The 20,527-nt window shown below is 48.3% G+C and overlaps 8 protein-coding genes across 8 annotated transcripts; 3 read left to right on the forward strand and 5 right to left on the reverse strand.

Moving 5' to 3' along the window:
• Positions 1-851: 851 nt before the first annotated feature.
• LDX57_010470 (uncharacterized protein) lies at positions 852-2,564 on the forward strand (the record flags this gene model as incomplete). The annotated part of the gene is made up of 1 exon (XM_046092220.1): positions 852-2,564. One exon carries the CDS (start codon positions 852-854, stop codon positions 2,379-2,381), a length of 1,530 nt encoding a protein of 509 aa, XP_045948198.1. The 3' UTR covers positions 2,382-2,564.
• Positions 2,565-2,633: 69 nt separating this feature from the next.
• Positions 2,634-3,494, reverse strand: LDX57_010471 (uncharacterized protein; the record flags this gene model as incomplete). Its single annotated transcript, XM_046092221.1, has 4 exons — positions 2,634-2,800; positions 2,873-3,025; positions 3,081-3,149; positions 3,209-3,494. The coding sequence occupies 4 exons, from the start codon at positions 3,492-3,494 to the stop codon at positions 2,634-2,636; spliced, it is 675 nt and encodes a 224-aa protein (XP_045948199.1).
• A 3,048-nt stretch (positions 3,495-6,542) lies between these two features.
• LDX57_010472 (CVNH domain-containing protein) lies at positions 6,543-7,083 on the reverse strand (the record flags this gene model as incomplete). Its single annotated transcript, XM_046092222.1, has 3 exons — positions 6,543-6,646; positions 6,705-6,814; positions 6,875-7,083. The coding sequence occupies 3 exons, from the start codon at positions 7,081-7,083 to the stop codon at positions 6,543-6,545; spliced, it is 423 nt and encodes a 140-aa protein (XP_045948200.1).
• A 1,552-nt stretch (positions 7,084-8,635) lies between these two features.
• Positions 8,636-10,379, reverse strand: LDX57_010473 (glutathione-independent formaldehyde dehydrogenase). The gene is made up of 10 exons (XM_046092223.1): positions 10,242-10,379; positions 10,167-10,192; positions 10,062-10,105; positions 9,831-10,004; positions 9,747-9,776; positions 9,589-9,684; positions 9,520-9,534; positions 9,083-9,461; positions 8,957-9,029; positions 8,636-8,907 (listed from the first exon to the last, which is right to left on the reverse strand). Exons 1-10 carry the CDS (start codon positions 10,353-10,355, stop codon positions 8,671-8,673), a joined length of 1,188 nt encoding a protein of 395 aa, XP_045948201.1. The 5' UTR covers positions 10,356-10,379; the 3' UTR covers positions 8,636-8,670.
• Positions 10,380-10,842: 463 nt separating this feature from the next.
• LDX57_010474 (sugar phosphate isomerase/epimerase family protein) lies at positions 10,843-12,081 on the forward strand (the record flags this gene model as incomplete). Its single annotated transcript, XM_046092224.1, has 6 exons — positions 10,843-10,945; positions 11,002-11,089; positions 11,150-11,287; positions 11,341-11,499; positions 11,553-11,888; positions 11,961-12,081. 6 exons carry the CDS (start codon positions 10,843-10,845, stop codon positions 12,079-12,081), a joined length of 945 nt encoding a protein of 314 aa, XP_045948202.1.
• A 402-nt stretch (positions 12,082-12,483) lies between these two features.
• On the reverse strand, positions 12,484-13,867 carry LDX57_010475 (uncharacterized protein; the record flags this gene model as incomplete). The annotated part of the gene is made up of 2 exons (XM_046092225.1): positions 12,484-12,531; positions 12,584-13,867. The coding sequence occupies 2 exons, from the start codon at positions 13,865-13,867 to the stop codon at positions 12,484-12,486; spliced, it is 1,332 nt and encodes a 443-aa protein (XP_045948203.1).
• A 3,564-nt stretch (positions 13,868-17,431) lies between these two features.
• Positions 17,432-18,405, forward strand: LDX57_010476 (class I SAM-dependent methyltransferase). The gene has a single exon (XM_046092226.1). The coding sequence runs from the start codon at positions 17,597-17,599 to the stop codon at positions 18,302-18,304; it is 708 nt and encodes a 235-aa protein (XP_045948204.1). The 5' UTR covers positions 17,432-17,596; the 3' UTR covers positions 18,305-18,405.
• A 101-nt stretch (positions 18,406-18,506) lies between these two features.
• LDX57_010477 (uncharacterized protein) lies at positions 18,507-20,418 on the reverse strand (the record flags this gene model as incomplete). Its single annotated transcript, XM_046092227.1, has 3 exons — positions 18,507-18,907; positions 18,973-20,138; positions 20,197-20,418. The coding sequence occupies 3 exons, from the start codon at positions 20,416-20,418 to the stop codon at positions 18,565-18,567; spliced, it is 1,731 nt and encodes a 576-aa protein (XP_045948205.1). The 3' UTR covers positions 18,507-18,564.
• Between the last annotated feature and the right edge of the window lie 109 nt (positions 20,419-20,527).

Here is a 20,527-nt window from a genome sequence, read left to right on the forward strand (position 1 = left end):
TTCCGATTCAATCACCCCAAAACTTCAACGTCATCTTGATCGTACGGATTTTCACCTCAAAAGAACTCAGGAGGAGCTTACAATGATGCGGGATACTGTGAAACGAATGAGAGAGATGCAGGCGCCTCGAATGCGAAATACAACACGGCGGCAAGTTCCAAACCTCTCGGATAGCGGTATTCTCACTGTAAATGATGCGAATCGCTCAATTGAAGCCTCTAGGAAGAAAAGGATTGATCAGGAAGAAAAAAGGCTTCAAAAACAGCTGGAAAAGGTTTACGGCAAAAGAACGCCCAATTCTGACTCTACAAGCTCACAAAAAGCTTCATCTCAAGCGGCTAATCCTGCTCATTCAACTGGCCAAGAACATTAATTCTTTTTTCATTGATTTACGCGGTGTTTAGTATTGATAATTCAATTGCTTCATTTCTTCAATTTCGCTGCGGTCCACCCACTGCCGAAAGGCAGTGGGTGGACCGCAGGATCCCGGAGGCCACGGATACACCCAGAGCAGTGATAGGATCGGCGGTAGCACAAGTGAGCAAAGAACCATGGACCAGACAGGCCACAAAACGGCCATCAGATCCGCATCAATACGATTTGTACCTGCCAGGAAATCACATATGCTGACCCCTCAACCCAAACAATGACAGACAGATATAACCCTGATCCGAAAAGGGTCAACCCTTCTTAGCGGTCGGCTATTTAAGACATCCACATGGCCACCACACAAACCTTAAGGAACACATTCCTTCCTCTACAACCAGATTGAGCACCTCTCGTTCAATAACTGAAGCCATTCTCTACGACAGTACGATCACACCTTTCGCCCTGTACTACGAGCTTTTGCGATGTCAGAGCTCGGTATCCCGTTGGAGCTTCTCCACATGATCCTGGGTTTTCTTGACCTGGAGAGCATCAAATCTCTTCGTCTCGTGAATCGAATATTGAGCCAACGCTGCCTTGGACCTCACTTCAACATCCGTCAGCCAACCCTTGATCTGACCGAGCAGAGCTTTCAGTCGCTGAAAGCCCTGATTGATAATCCGGTACTGCGTCAACAAGTTCACCACATCACAGTCGTCGCGCTTTATTTTGCCACCAAAGAGGCAGAAGAAAAGCGAAACCCGGATCGAAAAAGACAACTCAAATGGAAAACTCAGGATATCCAATCCGATATTCACTGGCTGAGAGAACAGAGCAAAATTCAAGAAGAAGTGTCTGCACAATCCTTGGTTAGGCGTCTAGGTCGGGTTTTCCAGCAGTTCGAGAACCTCGACAGTGTCGAGCTCGATGCGGCAGTCCAACTCGGGCCACAGCTACGAGTCAGTTCCGAGGAGGGTGTTTGGCCGGAGATCTGGACCAAGGCTACAAAGGTGCATGATATTGTGATCTCTGCCCTTGCTGAAGGCAAAGTTTCGATTGGCTGTTTGAGCATCTATCGAGACCTCATAAGATGCAGTGTTTTCTTGACTGATCACACGCTTCAACTGACAAACCTCGATCAAGCCGGTCGTGATGTTCTCGGTGCAAAACTGCACACCCTGAAATTGAGTCTCTGTACAGAGATGTCCAACGAAACAATGATAGGAATGGCATTGGGGGGTGACAAGATTTTCGATAAGTCTTTTGGTAGTGAAACCGAGCTGCCTAGAAGACGCATCCCCCAGGCAGCATCGTGCGAGCGACCGGGAATCTTGCAATTACTGCAGTCAACTCCAAAGCTGCGTCATCTCGATTTGCAGCTTTACCGTATGACTCGGAGAGATGGCGGATATGAGTGGATATCCACGGCCATTTCCGAACAACCCTCACTTCCTGAGCTGGAGACTCTGTCTCTAGCTGGCTTTCCAGTGATGCAGGATGCTCTACTTGGATTCCTTGCGCGGCACACGAATACCATCAAAAGTGTCACTTTTGAAAGTATTACGCTTACAACGGGCAAATGGGAGCCAATTTTCGAGCAATTAAGCACAAAGATGCCGTGTCTGAGCCAGGCGCACTTCTCGACCCTTTTTGACTACAATGGTGTCCAGGGCTCTGGAGAAAGGCCTCGAAGATTGATTAATCTTCTAACTATTTGGGAGAATGGCCTTCCAAAAGCAGGCCCCTTTCCGCCAGGGAGGAGAGACTGCTTTCCCCATCTTGGAAACTCATACACAGTGCACAGGAGAACCTTCAACGAAGATCAGTTGCGCAAAGGCCTGGAATTTCGACCTCAGCCACAAGAAAGGTCAAAGGGCTCACCTGATAATTACCTTTGGGGAAATAGGATTCGTAATGTCTACGGGCCCCCAGATCGTCTCTTGATGTGTCCGTCACAACCGGACATGACCGATTCGAGTGAATATGAGACCGATTCGAGTGAAGATGATTCTTAGGCAATGGTGTTCGTCTATGGTTCCGGAGCACCTCCTCGTTTACTCGCGAGTTTGTAATGCCTTATGGACTCTAGAACGATGGGACTCAAAAGGGGGTTGTTGGCATAGATATCGGTCAACGATATGGAAGATACACTGCCAAAACAGATTGCACTATTAACACAAATTGGACTTGAAGTTTCTCTTAAACCATGGCTTTGTAGAGTGTCGCACTATAATACAGTAAAATTCTCAGTAATTCTGGCTGAGACCTTACGAAGACTGTCCGAAGGTGAACTCGGGGATGTTGATGGTAGTGACAGTCCAGGTCTTGCCGTTGTCGTTGGTGGACATCTCGCCGGTAACACCCTCGCCCTTGCCGACGGTGTTGATGTAGTTGGGGTCAGCGGAGTCCAAGGTGATCTTGGTGTCGATCCACTCTGTGAAACAATATGCATTAGTCCAACAATCCATTACATAGGACGCAGTCCATTAGCTGCAGGAAAGCTTACTATGAGCACCGATAGTGCCGCAGTTGTCCTCGCCACACTCGACGGAACTGCCCCAGCCCTGGGCGTGCTCGTCGCTGGTGGAGAGGGTCGAAACGGTCTTGCCGTTGAGCTGAACAGTCTGCGTGTAGTTGCCGCTGTTGTCGTCGAACTTGTCTGTATTCACGTTTAGCTGCATGTTCCGGTCTCTTAGTGTGCGGGGTGCTCTTACAGTGCATAGTGATCTTGTCGCCCTCAGTGGCATCTGTGGCAGGTCCCTGGACGGGCATCTGGGACTGGGCTGAACAGATCGTCAGTTTCTTGAGGCTCTCAATTCAAAGGAGCCTAGGCTCGACTCACCGCCGGTGCTCAGCAGAGTGTAAGCGTAGACGCTCCAGTGATCGGAGTCCCAGTTATCGGCGATGGACTGGACCAGATCACCGTTGGAGGTGCCCATGCCAACCCAGAGGGAAGCAACACCGGTAGATCCACTGGGAGCCTTGGGGAGAACCAAGGTGGAGGTGGCCTCGCGAATCCAGCTGTTGTCAGAGACAGGACCGGTGCTGAAGGCAGGGCCCATGGCAGCATCGGCGGCCTGGAACGCCATGGCGGCGAGAAAGGGAAGGGTCTGGGCGATAGAAGGCATTGTGATGGCAACTGTTATTGTGGAGTGGCTGTCACAACTGTCAAGGTTGGACCGGCAGAGCGTTTTATATATGCTTCTCGAGAAACCTCGTGCCTGTCACCCTGGATTCTAGTGGAGGAGAATTCACTCCGTAATCTCTGATCAAAACATGCAATGGTACGATTAATCAAACCAGCCTCCACCTCTCAAGGGGTAAACCAGTCGGAGACAGTCGCGGTAGCAGCTTAAAACTGCCGATCCATTTATTTCCAACGCCGGAGACCCACAGCCACCAACAAGCAACGGTAAGATCGTCAGTCTCGCGGAGAAACTCCAGAGCGCCATACTGGATCTGGCGTTTCAACGGCGGAGTTGAATCCTTTTCGTGGGCCTGACCTTCAACATCCGAGCCCTGCTGGTAGTTCTTGTACTCGAAACATACTCAGTATTCCGTACCTTCCGTACCTACTCCTTAGACACTAGTCATTGCCTCCGAAACACGGTCGTTCTCTGACTCGAGACGAACAATCGCAGGCGTAATTGATACTCATTTAGGTATAAATCCCGAGAGACATTGGAATCTTCAATCTACACATAACCGCCCCTTCCAGGCCTACTCCGTAGTCGGGAGATGGGTGTCACTTCGCCTGCGGGACTGGCAAGTGACGGAAACAAAAATACCGTCCTCTCCGATCTAGGGACTACACATAAGCATTCAGGTCCATGGATGCCAAATGCTTAATCTTTCTACAGTCCACCGAGCCCCACGGGGTATAAGGCATCTAGATTTATGTTCACCATTCTAGGCCCCCTGGAATTTGGTAAGCGAAAAGTTCCGAGTGTCTGACTCGCTTAGACACGTCCAAGGTTTAAGGTTTCTAAACGGAATGTTATACAACGTTGACAACTTAAGTGTGGGAAATTTTGGAGCTAGAAAAGAAAGATTCCAGGTTGGAAAGTTATGATCTTAACCGGAAATGCTTAATTAAAAGCGCAGATATTTGCAAGGTGTACGGCCTGGATTGTTCTCAGATGAATTTTGGTCGATAGACTCGGCGGATCATTTTTCAGGTTATTCGAAGCCCTCTCCTTTCGCCTTGCGAAAAAACCCCTTCTTAACAAAAAGGGGGGAAGCACAGAGACTGCTCCATCTGTATAGTGCTTGATATGAGTTTGAGACATGGGCGGGTCCTGTCGGTAGAATTCCTTGAGATTCTTTAACATAGTGCGGAAGGCTGCTACATCCCTTCCAAGCATACTCCGTACGGAGTAGAAATTAGAAACATGCACTCCGGTGTACAATAAAAGCCAAATTCGCCCTGAAAGTCTTTCGGGTCTCTTCCTTGCACAATGTCTGCAACATCGCATGTCAACACGCCGGCTCCTGCACTTATGACGATAAGTACTCCTATTTCCAAATGTGTCCGAGTTATAACACAAGTTCTTTTCAATATCCACATCATCTTCCATACATGACGCTTCTCGACAGGCTTTATCTCGATTCCAAAAGAGAATTCTTCTCAGACGGTCAGGGGAAACGGGCACCACTGCAGGTTGATAATACTTTGCTTCAAAAGGCCCCATCGCAGTCAAACGCTTTGAGTACTTACCATGGTACAATGCAACCGGTGATAGCACCATCTTCTGCCGCGGAACGATCTATCTCTTGTATCTACTCTCACTCTCCTCAAAACAATTAAGCAAAATTGCCAGACAAGTGATCGATCGAAGATTTGCGATCCACGTATTTTTCTTCCTCTTATTCACGCTGGTCGATAAGCAAGATATCTACTAACACAGAACATGAGATATTTGCATGATTTCCTGTCTTTGTTTTCTCTCTCTTCCATCTAAACGACGCGAGACGCGTCCCGGCTTTGTTTACTCGGCATTTCTTCGGAAAATTCCCGTGTCCCCGGCGGAGGCGGAATTATCCCGGTTGAGTAACCACGGAGGTGTCTACACTTTGTTAACAAAGATGATATGCAATCCCCATCCTTTAGCCATTATAGAACTTAGATTAGATTTAGGTTACGGTTTGAATTGGTCTGTTACCTCATGGACTGATCACCTTGGCTTTTGAGCAACCGAGTTTACGGGCGCATGTAGCTAATTCCATCACAGTTTTCCTCTCATTAGCAGGTGATGAGATCGAGATAAACGATTACTGTAACGTTAAGTCTCTACTATGCAAGTGGCCGTAAGTCAGGAATGCTTTGCTACGGGGTTTCTGGTCTGTTTCCCTCAGCTTGGCCTTCGTAAGTCTTGAACATCACAGGTGGGTGTTCCAAGAAGAGCGGGTGATATATATAACGAACAACCAGTCTGCCCCAAAAGGGCTTTTTTGGGCACCCCAACAACGCATCTTGCCGCTCATTTGACGGTAACCTGATGTTACTCTCGGCTATTTCTCGCTTGCCGTTTGTTGAATCTAATCTGGGCTGACAATGCGACAGGTTTCGGTGTATGTTGTTGACTTACTGGTGTTTTCGGCCGGCTTGAACTGCCAAGACGCCAATGCATGATCTAACTAAACAAGGCTTAGTGGAATATGCCGCGGCGGATCCCCTCAAGCTGGAGCGTCACCAGCGATCATCCCTGTGATGATGTCCGTTGCAGAAAAGAGTTCAGGTCTCATTATCAAGGTAAAAACTCAACCTCAATCAAACTCAATCTGTCTGCAATGGACTTTTTAGTATATCACAGCAGTGGGAGAAGCTCTTGTTTTAGGCATATCCTACTCAGGGAGGGCTCGAGAGTGTTTTGTGTGATGATAAAGATCGGACTGTTGGCTATATTACAAAGTAAATATGCGAATTAGAGAGCGCTTCCCTAGTACTGTAGCTAACAGTAGAACTAAATTTCTCAATGAATCTAGGTTCATCTTGGTGTGGCTTTGCTTTGATGTTCGCTCAGTCATTGCTTGGGATGAAGTTCCACCCTTGTCTCGCCATTGACAGGTGAATTTCTTGCTTAACAGGAGTAAGGTACATAGCATGGAGAGCGATATTTGATAATAGTGAAACATCATGCAAGTCACCTTGCCACCGAGGTCCGGTCAATCTATACCTAGGGGCACTCGTCATCCCACATCCCGTTCTGGAAGCACGAAGCATCAACACCGGCTCCAACGTGGCAGTGAAGAATGCCATCATCATTAGAGATGATGTCATCTATTTTCATTAGCTCTATCAGGTCACGGGACATCTCGAGGGCTTGATTTCGACATACTCAAGTCAATAGTAGTTTTGACAGTCTTGTCATCGCCGTCCAAGCATTGGCACATCATCTTCCCATCGTAGGTGATGCTGCAAAGCTGGCAACGGCCAGTATAATTACCGCTGTTGGTTGAATGGTCTGTTAACTATCATCTACAACTCTGGAGAAGGGGGTGTACTTACTTTTCCAGAGGGATGAGGTTTCCATCAGCGTTCACACCATAGCACTTGTCAAGGTCAAGGAAATTGTGCAACTTGCCACGGGAGCCCGCGCATTTGGCAGTCATCACTCGGTTTTCCTGAATGTCATCGATTCTGCAGGTCGCATAAAAATCACCTGCTGCGGCGAATGCCGCTAGGGACAGAACAGAAAGGGCTTGCTGAAGCTTCATGTTTTCCGATTGATTATGGTTGGTAGAGTTTGTGTTTTGTTGGTTATGTTGATTGTAGATAGGTTTGTTCAAGGTGATCTTCGAGATATTTATACCCATTCAAAATGCCTCAGCTGGGTAGAAATCAAGCTACGCTACTTCCATCCTGGGTCTGGCCGAAGAGTAACAGCCTGTAGTTGGTGGTTTTCTCCATCCTGGTGCACGCTTATACTGGGTTTGGTTAATTACTGGCCCCATGACAGGGATCAATTTGCCCTCAAATTAAAATCGATGTCCAATAGGCATACACTGCGCAAGTCTGTTTTTAGACGTTACGGGATCACTGTTGGCAATGCCCCATTATGTCTCGGATGAGATTGAATCCGATATGAAGCCTTCTCGAAAACGCCCTGAGCCTTGTACTCCAATCTTCGTACGACTCCGTTTCCCGGAGAATGTAACTAAACCGACAAAAATAACCCCTCATGACGTCCTAGTGTGCTGCCACTATCGAACTATCTAATCTCTAATTTCACTAGCTCTTGCCAATCACTGATACTAAACCCTAGAGGACCAGCTGGACCCTTAAAAATGGCATATGCCCATTTCGCCAAGGAAGCGGGTGCCAGACAAAGGAACAAGCTAGTGGTGTTCCCCTGATATCAACGGTCAAGTGTCAGTGCCTGCTAGTCGATTGGCCCAGTCTAGCTGATATGGATCTTGAGTGTCATTGTTGGCCCCAAACTTTCGCCCCACAACTACCCATCGTGAACCGTAGTAGTGGGGGCTGAAAGGGAACGAGGACCCTTAATTCATGGCCACGCTGCACCTAGAGCCTCTAACTTTCTTAAGAGCAATGGGAAAACATCACGCAGAAAGCAAAGATAAAAAGCAGCAATCCAAAGTCTTTAATCGGTAGACGGTAGTTTATAAGGCCAATCCGAGTCTATACCCAAAAAAGGCCTTCATTGTCCGTATACGCTTGTTTTATGAGGACGACCTTTCCTAGTGGAGATATGGCCAAGAGGCTCACAGCTTCTTCAAAATTGGCACTAAAATGTACGAGATACTAGCCCGTTAAACTAGCTTCGAATCTAGAACCCCACTTTAGGCAATTTTATTTTGAGTGTCCGATCATTGCCCTTGTTAGCTGCAACTTGTCTCCACTGATTTTGCACGAAGGAGCCTCAAGCCCAATATTAAAATGCGTCTTATTAGGAGCGGTGTGTGCTCGCATTCTCGAGGTATATGACACCTCAGCTTGTCCCTCATGATAAATACAGAGCCTAGAATCCACTCTTGGAATAAAAGCATTCCTGTAGTTTGTTGATTAGAGCTCCTTTTCTAGACTAGGGCTGGCGCTCTTTCCCAGTTTCTAAGGTTTCAGTCCAAGATATCACGTGAATATCCATACAGAAACATCCATACGCGTGTTCTCTGGTCTGTCACATGATTCGAATAAGATCAAGGCCCCGTTATGAAGGCAGATATTCAAAGTTATTTTAAGATAAACGCCCAACGAGCGAGTTCAACATGTCAACCTTGATTTTATAAAGGTATTTATTTGACTGGTCGATCATTCATACATATCTCATTCTTTCCAGCTATTCACAAATTGGACTGTACAGGACCACTCGAGGACGGAAAGCCCCCATTGGGGTGGATGATGACCTTTGTGTATCCGTCTTCCCTCTTGTCGAACTTGTGATAGGCAACTTCTGCATCGTCAAGCGCGATTTCGTGGGAAATCACGAAGCTTGGCTTGGCCTTGCCGGCGACGATCATGTCCCGCAGGTATCGGTTATAGGCCTTCACATTGCATTGACCGGTGGCTAACGACAAACCCTATAAAAGTTAGATGCATACTGGACCACACAAGAAGTTGAATCCGTACCTTTTCAAAGAGCTTGCCAAAGCTGAGACTGATGGCGCCCTTGGCGGCGGCTTCATCAGAAGCGCCGGGGTCACTATAACTTAGATTAGTGTATTCCAGATATCATTGGCTGGGAAGTTTACATACCTAGGCACGTATAGTCCTGGAATACCCATGCCTCCACATGCTCGGGTGACACTGATCATGTTTTCCAACACAATGTTGGCCTTCTCTGATGACCCGCTCTTGTCTACAGCTTGGTAACCCACCGCGTCCACGGACCGGTCGACCATTCCCCCGTTCAGACGAATAATCTTCTCGACAGTGTCCACTGCAGTGAAGTTGATGGGAATGCAGCCAATATTCTGAGCAGCGGCGAGTCGCTCGGGGACTCGGTCAACAACGAACACGCGAGATGCCCCGCGGAGGGTGGCAGAGTAGGCGGCCATGAGGCCTACAGGACCCGCACCGAAAACCGCGATACTTTCTCCAGACTTGAAGCCAGAAATTTCCACTCCATGCCAGCCTAGCCAGGAATCAGAATCCGGAATATACTCAGGAAAAGTGTCGATTATGGGGATTACCTGTTGGAAAGATATCTATGGTGGGCAGTTAGAAAGTTCGACGGTCAAGAACAAACACTCGGAACTCACCTGCAAGAAGAACAAAGTCGGCCTCATGCTCCGTCCCAGGAGGCAGCAGAAGCGCATTGAAGTCGGCATATGGAACCCGGATATATTGCGCCTGGCCTGGAGTTACAGCTGGGTTAACTTCGAGTATTTTGGGTTTCAACTGTGCATGGCAGAATTACCTCCTCGGTACGGGCCCATAGCCACATAGCCTGTAGAAAGTCAGCGACCAGCGACCTGTGAACATAAAGGTGCTTAGTTCATACCATAGGCACCTCCAGCAAAACCCGGGTTAACGCCTGTGCAAAATGCAGTATAACCTTGTTCGCAATTCTGGCACCTGCCGTCGGCCACGTTGAATGGCATCACAACACGGTCGCCCTTTTTTAACAGTGTGACTCCTTCTCCCAGTTCCTCAACAATTCCCATGTTTTCGTGGCCTTGTGACATATTAGTAAAGAGTCGCTTAGCCCTCAAATGACATTGTGTTCACCAACCAAATGTGATCCCGGGCTCTGCCGCAGTGCGCCCCTCGTACATGCTGTGTAGCTGTGAGTCCAATGCTACTACTCATCGTCGACTGCACCCCCCTGTATACTCACTGCAGGTCGGATCCGCAGATGGCAGCCTACCAGTCTCATTAATAACTTATTCCACGCATTGGAAGGGAAGCGTACCGTGGTGACTTTGACAATGACGTCATCAGGGTGTTCCAGCTTCGGCTTTTCGACATCCTCCACGCGCACCTTGTAAGGGCCGAGATAGTTGAGTGCTTTCATAGTAGATGCCATGATGACGGTGGTTTAATGCTTTGAGTTGAAAAAGAATTCAATGGCATGACATACGGGTTTCGCGGTCGGGGATCGGGGAGATATATGGGCTAAGAGTTGCGCGACTCGTGTCTTCGGGGCAATGTCCCCCATTCCAAATCGGGTTCAGGATTCCGTCAATCCCCGCCATGGAGAAGCTCCATGAGCTGAACATTCGCCGATCATGGCAAGATTACCCCGTCGAGCCAGAGTGGACCATGCGAGCGGGGAATATTTCCCCTTCTACGTCGGCGGGGTTATTCTTGGCGCCGGTATGCGGAGAACGTTGCCCTTTCAATGTGGGATGGAGATTGCCTCATTTTGTTCCCGTCTATCATAATGAAGTCGTTTCGGGGATTGGGAGGGGTACAAATTGGCGAGCCTCCGGCCAGAGTGGTCGGAGGTTGCTGGTTAGGAAATCTGAATCTTGCAAAGTCACAAGGCTCCCTTTCTGCATTTGAGGACCAACATGACTTCTGTGCTGCGCTTTCGCTCGATCTGGGGTGTTGATGCTGGAGTCAACTATGAGAACTGGGATAAGTGGTTTCCTAGCCTAAAGGCCCAGGGCTACAGTAATGGAGTCTTCCTTGACTGCGTATACCCATAAGCTAACAAATGTGCCAAATAGCTGGGGTGGAAATAGACATTGCGCCTTTTGAGGATTTAGTCTCAATCCGCCGGCTTTGCGACGAAATTGGTCTGGAGATCAGTGTCTTGTGAGTTGACGAATTTCTACAATCACCTTTGCGACCAACTCTTTAACTCTGTTTGCCCAGAATTCATACACTATGGCCCATGTATGCCGGTCCGAAGCCCGCTGGCCTCACACCTAAGGATCACCTTGCCGGCTATCGCACGCAACTAGAGCGCGCCAAGACGCTGAAACCCTATAAAATCAATGCGCATTCCGGAGAGTGAGTTCATCATTGCGGTGCGCATAGGTCCAGTCTCATACTGATTATTTTAGCGACCAATGGTCGGTTGATGAGGCAGTCGAGTTCTTCGAGGGCTCTCTGGTCGTAGACGCCGAGGTCGGGCTTCAGGGCAAGGTCTGTCACGAGACCCACCGGAATCGAGCCTTTTTCAGTCCATACACCACCGCGAAGGTATTGAAGAGGGTGCCTAGGTAAGGCCAAGGACTCCATAATGCGGAAGCATACTGCTAACGAGTGATGTCAGTCTGCGTGTGACGGCTGACTTTTCCCACTTCGTTGTTGTCTGTGAACGGCTGCTGGACCAAGGCGAGGAGGATAAGGAGCTGCTCCACACAATAATTCCCCATGTGAGTCACCAGAAACTTCGCGACGAAGCCGACATATGGAAGGCTGATTACTTCAAGGTCAATCATATCCATGCGAGAATGGGCACGACACAGTCGTCGCAATGCCCAGAGCCAACGAACCCGATCTTCAAGGATGAAAGACGGTTCTTTGAAGATTCATGGAAACAGATTATCGAGGCATTTGCGACTGGCACATTTAAGTCAGAACCTATTACATTTGTCCCTGAGTATGGGTGAGTGATTGATCAATGTCGTACCTTGATAGCATTTGCCTAGGCTGACACAACTCGCTTTGCTCCTTGCAGACCTTTTCCCTATCACCCATTCGGTGCTGCTAGTGACTTCTCCGACGTCGCCGATAGAGAAGCTAGCCGTCTCCACCCGCTGTTTGAAGAGTGGGCTAAGGCAGCAGTGGCGCGTTCATAGAGGTCGAAGTCATGTGTAGGGAGAGACGATGGAGAAATCAACCCTTTCATCAGTCGAGATATAGGATCAGTAATTCCAGCTCAATATATAGAGCACTTTATTTGTTTACTACAATTTTGTTAGAAATTAAGATATACAATGGCAACTGTAGTGCCAATTTGCCCCAAAAGAAACCTTGAGCAGTGAAAGTATAGAATGAGAGGGAGGCCAGAAAGATTCAATATGTGAGTAAGCACCTGTGGGATACTCCTTTTACAACACCATTTGCTTTAATTAAGCTTTTGTTAGAACATATAGCACCTGGACTCGTTTATCGTTAAAACTTTTTTATCCCGATGTGGATAGAGAATGTAGGCCCCAATCGTCTTTGTTTGAAGATACATATCGCAGATATTCCCTCTTTCAACATGTGAACGGTTTGGTAATGGCCCCCGACTGAAATTTGGTAACCTACAGAAAACAAGTTAGCATACAATAGCACATCTAGGTAGACAAGACCCACCAGTTCCTTAATGCTGGAGTAAGTACCGCACCCGAAAACAATTATACCGACTATGAAGACAACAAGATTGCAAATGGCGGGCTGCAGGTTGTGCTTATCATACCATGCCCCTTCTCTCAAAAGGACAAACCACATCACCGGAGGAATGTAGAAAGATAGACCCGACACAAAAAGGGCCGAGATGATCGACAGTAGCTCCGAGAAGATGGGAATAGCTTCGGCAATAACCCAGGCCAAGACTGTGACAAGAGTTATTAGGCCCAACCAAGTCATCCAGCCCTTGCGGGTGTTAATAAAGCGGGCGGCAGAGTCATGGTAGACCTTTCCATGAATGTACCGGCACACCACTGTTGTGTTGATCGAGCCCGAGATGAAGATGACTGGGAGGGCGATTCCAAAAACCACTCTCGAGATCACTGGTCCGGCAGATAACAGTGCAGGAGATTGCACCCCTTGTCCCACAAAAGCGTAAATCAGTGATCCGGTCAGAGTGTATATGGCTATCTGGATGCCTCCTAGCCACCAAAGAGTTTTGGCATAGTCCTCGGGGGTATGCATATCTTCCATGAACGAGGGCAAGCAGCCAGCGAAGGAATAAGCGAAAACGATATTGTTGGTGGCCACAATCGCTTGTGAAAATGTGATCCCGGTTATCGGCCATGCAGACCACGGGGAATGTTCAACAGAGAAGGTGCCGGTATTATTGGAGCTTTGAATCCCAGTTGCAATCACAGTGATCCCAATAGCCAAGATGATGGACGCAAAGTCGATATATCCAAGGACTGCGATTTCGGCAAAGGACGGAGGGATAGCGAGAATCATCAGAATCGCTGCAGAGACCACACTGAATACCACCGAACACACATCACTTTCAGTGATAGTCTGGAAAGCAATTGCACCTGTCAAGCAATGCGAGCCAATGACAAAAATCAGCAAAGCCACAAAAGCACCCACGAAGATCTTAGATCCCACTCTTCCCAGCAGTAGCTGACCAACGTCCGCATAGTGCCCTACTTCGGGGTACTTCAGCTTCACTTGGCCGATGTTATAACCTGCATACATTGCGACCAGCCCGATACCAACTGTCAGAATGACACCAGTAACCATGCCCAAAGTGGCAAATGCAGAAGGAAGACCTAAGCTTCCTAGGGCAATTGCCTCCACTATTGAGATAATTGTGAGGCGTTTCCATCCTAGCCGACGAAATCTGGCATTTCCCTCTAAAATATACTGTGTTTCGGGGTCGGACAGATCCTGAGTCTTGGGAAGACCTTCACTGGCCATTGCGTCCGTGATGTATGATTGTGGAGGAATGTGGTGGTTGGATTTTGTAGCAATTGGCTGTGTTTTGTGAAAGCAAGGAAACCATTCAGTGATTTGTAAGGGGGGATTGAGGGTAACTAGAGATTATCAGATGATCAGATAAGATGGAAAGAATCTGGTTATATCCGACGGGGTTTCCTAGCCGAGTAACCCCACCCTTTCTGCAAAACCTTTTTGAAGCTAAGAAATCGCTAGTTTACTAGCCGCTTACCGTGCTCAAGTTCTTCAGCATCGACAGTGTGATTTCTATCTACTATCTTCTCCGATCAAGTTGCCAACCCTACATTGTGGCAGTTTACGCTACTTAAATGGGCATGGGGATACATTGTTATTCAAACCAGTCTCGTTCTCAGGGTATTAAGCAATGCCAACCCGAGGAACACGGCTTTCGAGACATGAATTGCAACATTTGTGGGGGTACGAGAGCACTAGGAGTTCTGGGCGGGGCTTCTATATTATCCAGGAACATTCTGTCCAATTGGATTGCCCCCTGGGATTGCAGGGCAGCCTGTCAACCGGTATCAGCCCATGCTGGAACTCTGGTAACCTCGGTTCAGTGCATGCTCCACAATACTGTTTGGGAAAATGCTAAAAACCGAGTGCTCTGTGCATACGGTCAGATTTAGCAAGTAACTGTGACGGTGCTAGTTGATGAGAAGAAACAAGAGAAAGACCGGCGGACAGTAGCTCTGCTATCCGTCACGATACATTGATAACCATTGTCTACATATCCGTGATACTACATGTTTGCACTTGTCACTGCTGTCATCGTTCATCGCAGTATCCGGAGGAATTGCAGCGTTGTCAATCGTGACGCGAGCCATGCCTCGGAGGAAAGACCAGTTCGGAGGACAGAACCCGGCCGCCAAAGTAACTAACAGTTAATCCACAAGCCAAGCCGACAATGTTCCACCGTAAATAACAATGAGCTTACTATACGGTCATTCCGTTTTCGTTCCGTTCCTTGGCGAAGAAGCACTCTGGTCATCCGATTGTACAACTGATTCCGGTCGGATTATTTCCCGAATTTTGGAAATTATGGCCGAGCGAAACAAAACGCAAGGGGTGCAAGGGAGGAATTCGGAATGTGAGACCACACAAATTTCAGTACGGGATACAATTAAACCATGCCTGCAGACTCACGCCCTTGGGCAAAGTGCACAGACTGATCACAAAAGTCGCTTCAATCACTCTGGTTGTTCTCTAACAAAAGGTTGATTTCATTGTGGCCGTGAATAGATTACATGAATTTCCACGTACGTAAGTTTGATTTGGTCAGGGCCTACATTTGCTCTCGCAAGGATGTCATCTTGAGCCAAGATGTAACGCAGTTGCAATTGCCATCATCTGGAATTTGCTGCATATGTAGGCGTGCCTTGTGCATTGAATGGCTGGTGACTTTACGCTCTACTTTCGTCATGTATGAGCAGGTGCTGAAAGAGGTATCCGTGGCTCGTAACAACGAAGGCTTAGCAATTGGCTTGGAATGGCAGGTTATCTAACTAGTAAGGGGTCTGTCCTCCAAATATCATCCGGGATTTTGGCTATAACACATAACTGTCTATAGGCTTTAAAAGCAATCATACATAACACATTTGTGAGCGAGGAAATGTAAGCAACGACCATTTTCAAAAAAGAGATTAATTCGATGGGGCTATGACTATTGGGGGTAGTATAGGAGAAGAATTCTTCTAACATGTCGCATAGGAACGGAAAAGGTTTGGCATGTTGTGTTAGGCATAGAAGGTTGAGTGTACAGCGTAAATCGGCGGCGATGATGGAAGGTAATTTCTATCATAAACCTGGCATGTACATCTGGTGTAAGTGAAAATGCTATTTTATGAGTCCTGACCGACGCTCACACCGCAGCCCGGAGTTTCCTGGGGCAAACCCTGAACAAGTTGAAGACTACTCTGAGATCACTCACGTTTCTGCACTATGGCTGACTAGTATGCATTGCTCCGAGAAACTCGGATCCTCATGACAGGTGTTAATGGCTATACTCTATTGCCTGACGCATTGTCGACAATCTCTTGGCCCTGGATACACGGTGCAGAAGACTGTTCGCCCCTCTAGCCCCTGTCTGTATCTTTATTGTGAAACCGGAATCTTGGGTCGCAACGTTTCAAAACAGCCATTGTGCCTTCAGTTTGGGGCAAGTGTATTTTTGAGTCTGCAGGAGACGATATTGATGGCGTGGAGCGCTTCTATCGCAGCGGAAGTGCAAGGAACAAAGGGAAAAGATCGATGAAACCACTTCACCGGATTAGGCCCCGAGACGACAGATGGAATCGATAACCCGAAAGAGCCCGAGTAGTTTGAATGGTATCAATCTCGAGTGGGTATTGAAGTATTAGAGGTTGTTGAACTCAAACTATGATTGGTCGTTCATTAATATGTTAGTTCTTCTTGAGGCGTGAATATCGCCCAAATTTATGTAATGTAGCTTTCGCTGATTTATGGCAGGCTGAAAGTTTATAAATGGCTGTGTTGCGAGATACATCAAATCTATGATCTATGTTTACCGAAGGTGACCTGGGATCATTAGCGTCAGGTTTAGATCAGATGTTAACGAAGTGAAGTGGAGTTCTACTAGTGTGCGTAAGGGGTACCCTCGCTACTCTTTGTGCAGAAAGAATATTCATATTGGTTGTCCCTAGTATGCGAGGACGGAAAACCTAGAACGACAAATCTGATAGACATATGCCCTCCGAGGACCTCAAAACAACATTCGACTAATCATTACGGGAAGTCTAACTGTTTCTCTCTTACTGCTGTGGATACCGCGTTGGGGCTTACGGTTAAGGCAGGTTGAACTCTCATGGCTTGTCGAACATGACGCATTTTCTCCTATCATAGCCAGTCTTGGACGTCATGAACGCTGTCTCATCAGGGCTCCTTCTACTTATGGCACTAGAAGTTGTTCAATTTAGCTCTATTAGACTTGCATACAGGTGAAGGCATGCGCCTCTTTCAGCATGGCTTCCATATCTGGAACGAGCTTACGGCGTCCGGCTGCCTCCCCCGGAGTCTATGGGGATGGGACTTCTCAAATGTTCTTGAACCAGTTTTGGATTGCAACAATACTTACTGATTAGCACCAGCTCCAGATGTGGCAGGCTGAAGACCTGACAGAGAGAATGCCAGAACGTTTCTTTGGTGGATACCCACAGATAGCAGCAAAATCCTCCTAGGTAGCGCCCCCAAATTACCCTTCGATCGGTGAAATCAAGATGTGCGGCTACATTCAAACTTAGTGTCTTTCTCATGCCGCTAACGCTGTGGGCCAGAGAGACAATAATCAACGAAAAGTCGATCAGGAATTCGTGCGCATTTCCGTGGTAGCGCTAACTTTTCACGATACAACTGTGATTGGATACCATTTATTTGATCTGACAACAAGATAATATCATTCGCAGTTCGAATTGTTTCCTAGCTGGGCCTGTAAGCGGTCTAGCTTTCAGCTTGTTCAAAGGTAGTCGGCGTCAGCTCTCTAGGCCGTGTTTGTGCTTACGGGCCGCCGGGTCTCTAGATAAGTACTTTGCTTCTCGCCCTTTGATATTTGCAGTCGATACTCAATTCCTCATAAACATTCAAAGCGTCCGGACTGAACTAGGTTCTTTGACCTCGGTCTAACGAACCATTTTCACACCCCATCCAACTATTCTCTCTTCCCCTACTACCACCAATATGGAACGCGGCTACACCGTCGCCTACGACGGCCTCGGCCTCCGCATCTACGATCTCATGGTACACTGGTGGAACGACAACTATGTCTGGCGCTGTCCGTCCTCCTTCCTCAATGAATTCTTCTCCGCCAACGTCGGCCAGCGACATCTCGATATCGGCGTCGGAACCGGCTACTTCCCCGCGCACCACCGTCAACGTGTGCTGCAGAAGGGCGAGTCCTGGCCCCAGCACCTCACGCTCGTGGACATGAACACTCTCTGCCTCGAGAGATCCGCCGCACGCGTCGGCTGTCCCGAGCGCACCACGACACTCCAGGCCGACGTGTTCGAGCCCATTAAGTTGCCGGCCGAAGACGGCGCCGGACCCGGCACCACTGCGTCGCGGAAATACGACTCTATTTCACTCATGTATCTGCTCCATTGCCTGCCACCGCCTTGCGCGAAAAAAGCGACTGTTTTCGCGCACCTGAAGGAGCACCTGAAGCCGGATGGAACGCTGTTCGGGGCGACGATTCTGGGCCAGCGCGTGGAGCATAACTGGTTTGGGAGGATCACGATGGGGCTGTACAACTACAAGGGTATCTTTGGAAACTCTGCTGATGATCCGGAGGTGTTCAAGAATGAATTGAGGAATGAGTTTGACGATGTCGATGCATGGGTTGTTGGTGCTGTGTTGGTGTTCCGGGCGAGGAAGCCGAAGTTGACTTGATTCTCATCTCTTCTCTGGGCTACTTGGGGTAGCCGAATCATGCAAGCTTGTCCTTGGTCGGAGGGAGGTTGGAGCAAGGGAGATAATGAGAAAGTCCTGGAATTGAAAGACGCAGGAGGTATATATGAAGAGGAAAGAAAACACATACAAAGGGGGAAAAAGACATACGTATACGTAACATTCCTCTAACAAACTCAAAATGCAATACTATTAACAACAACATATGGATCAAGATCCAACACTCTAGTAGTTATCGCTATCTACTTGCCCATTTTCAGCTTTCCCAACAGTCCTGCCAGCAGCTCTCTCTGTTTGTTCAACTCAGCTAGCTTTCCTCTCTGCAATTTGCCATTTACTGTTCGGGGGATGCGCTCGACAAAATACACACCTCCATCCAGCACTTTATAGCTTGCCAACCGCTGCTGCACAAAGTCAAACACCTCCTCTGCCGTCAGTTTACCTTTCGTGCCTCCGGTCCGCACAACATAAGCACGAGGTGCCTCAGTACTGCCATCAGCAAGGGTAATTCCCATGACGGCAATATCGGTGATAAGCGGGTGCTTGAGCAGCACGGCTTCGATTTCCGCAGGAGACACTTGGTAACTGCTTGCTATTAGCACAATCATTTCCATGTATTAACCAGAGACAAAGATGGGACAGCGACTTACCCTCTCACTTTAATCAACTCCTTTGTCCTACCCACAATCACGTACTCACCGTGGTCATTCACATATGCGACATCCCCGGTACTGAACCAGCCACGGTCATCGACCACGGACTCTCCTTGACCTAGATACTCACTAAGAAGACCCGGACCGCGAACAAGCAGTTGTCCAGATACCCTCTGTCCCTCGATCGTGTCTTTGTTCGGCCTCTCGTCGGTGGAGCCACCATCAGTAGTGGTGGGGACCAGTTTAGCCTCGTACCCAGGTAAAACACGCCCAATGCTACCTAGATCCCCTTGTCCCAGTCTCCCAGTTTCGGGGTATTGATTCTGAATTACAACGCCGCATTCCGTCATTCCCCAGACTTGGCCGGCACAGGCATTCGGGTGCAGGATATCCTGGAATGCAGTCATGGAGTCTCGATCGATAGGGGCACCGGAGAGCCCGATATATCGGAGTGAAGATAGCGATGGAATAACGTCCAGCGAGGCAGGAGCCTGGTTCAATGCGTGCACCACGACAGGCACGAGGTACGTTTCGCTAATCTGGTACCGCTTCACGGTGTCCAGGAAGACGGGTAACTGGAATCCCCGCAGGATGTAGAGCGGGTGGCCATATCGAACGGGGAACAGATGTGTCCAAAGTGAAGTAAAGACGTGAAAAATGGGTAGGCACACAAGCCGCGTGATTTTGTAGGGAGGGGTGTAGAGGATTGCGTGGTGGCGGGCAATGAGCGCCGCATGGGTAAGGACGGCGGCCTTTGGAAGGCCGGTCGTGCCGCTAGTGAGGTATAGAGCTGCTGGTGTAGATTTTGCGGTCTCAAGGTCGGTGATCAGGACATGATCAGCGGTTTGGTGAGAGAGAAAGGAGACGATGCTTGGTGGGGATTGAGTGTCAGGTGATTGGACAGGGAGTTGACCTTGTCCGTGAGTGAAGGCAATGGTGGCGTCGATGCTTGCATCATTGATAATGAAAATGTTATGAGATGGAATGTTGTTCTTGCTGGAGACGGTGAGTACAGTAGAGAGAGCGTCTTCTTCGGTAATAATAAGCCGCGGTTTCGATAGCTGGACGACGCGATTGAACTCGTCTACGGAACTGTGAGGGTTTGATCCCATGTAAATCCCACCAGTTCCGATAATGGCGAGGAAGAGGGCTGTGTATAGAACCTGAAAAAGATACCGTTAGTCTCTTTTTCTGGAGATTGTTGTAGCAAGGATCAATTACATTATTCCCCGTGTGGACAACAACGCAGTCACCTTTTCCAACACCATGCGCTTTGAGACCAGCTATGATGGTACGGACAAGTCGAGGAAATTGCAGTCCATTCAGGTATCGACCTGGATCCTGAGCATCAATGAAGAGGGGATCTGATGGGTCATAGTCTGCTCGAGCGTCTAGAGCAAAACTGACCACATCGTGGAAGATGGGAGGCATTGAGGAAATCATGGTGGAACTGGTTTGAAGGAGTGAAAACGGATGAGAGAAGCGAGGAAGACGAGGGGCAAAGGTCCATATATATAGATGATCTGACTCAGACTCAAAGTGGCCGCATCAG

This window comes from Aspergillus melleus (assembly GCF_016097325.1).
Source record: "Aspergillus melleus strain CBS 546.65 chromosome Unknown contig6, whole genome shotgun sequence".
Classification (NCBI taxonomy): domain Eukaryota; kingdom Fungi; phylum Ascomycota; class Eurotiomycetes; order Eurotiales; family Aspergillaceae; genus Aspergillus; species Aspergillus melleus.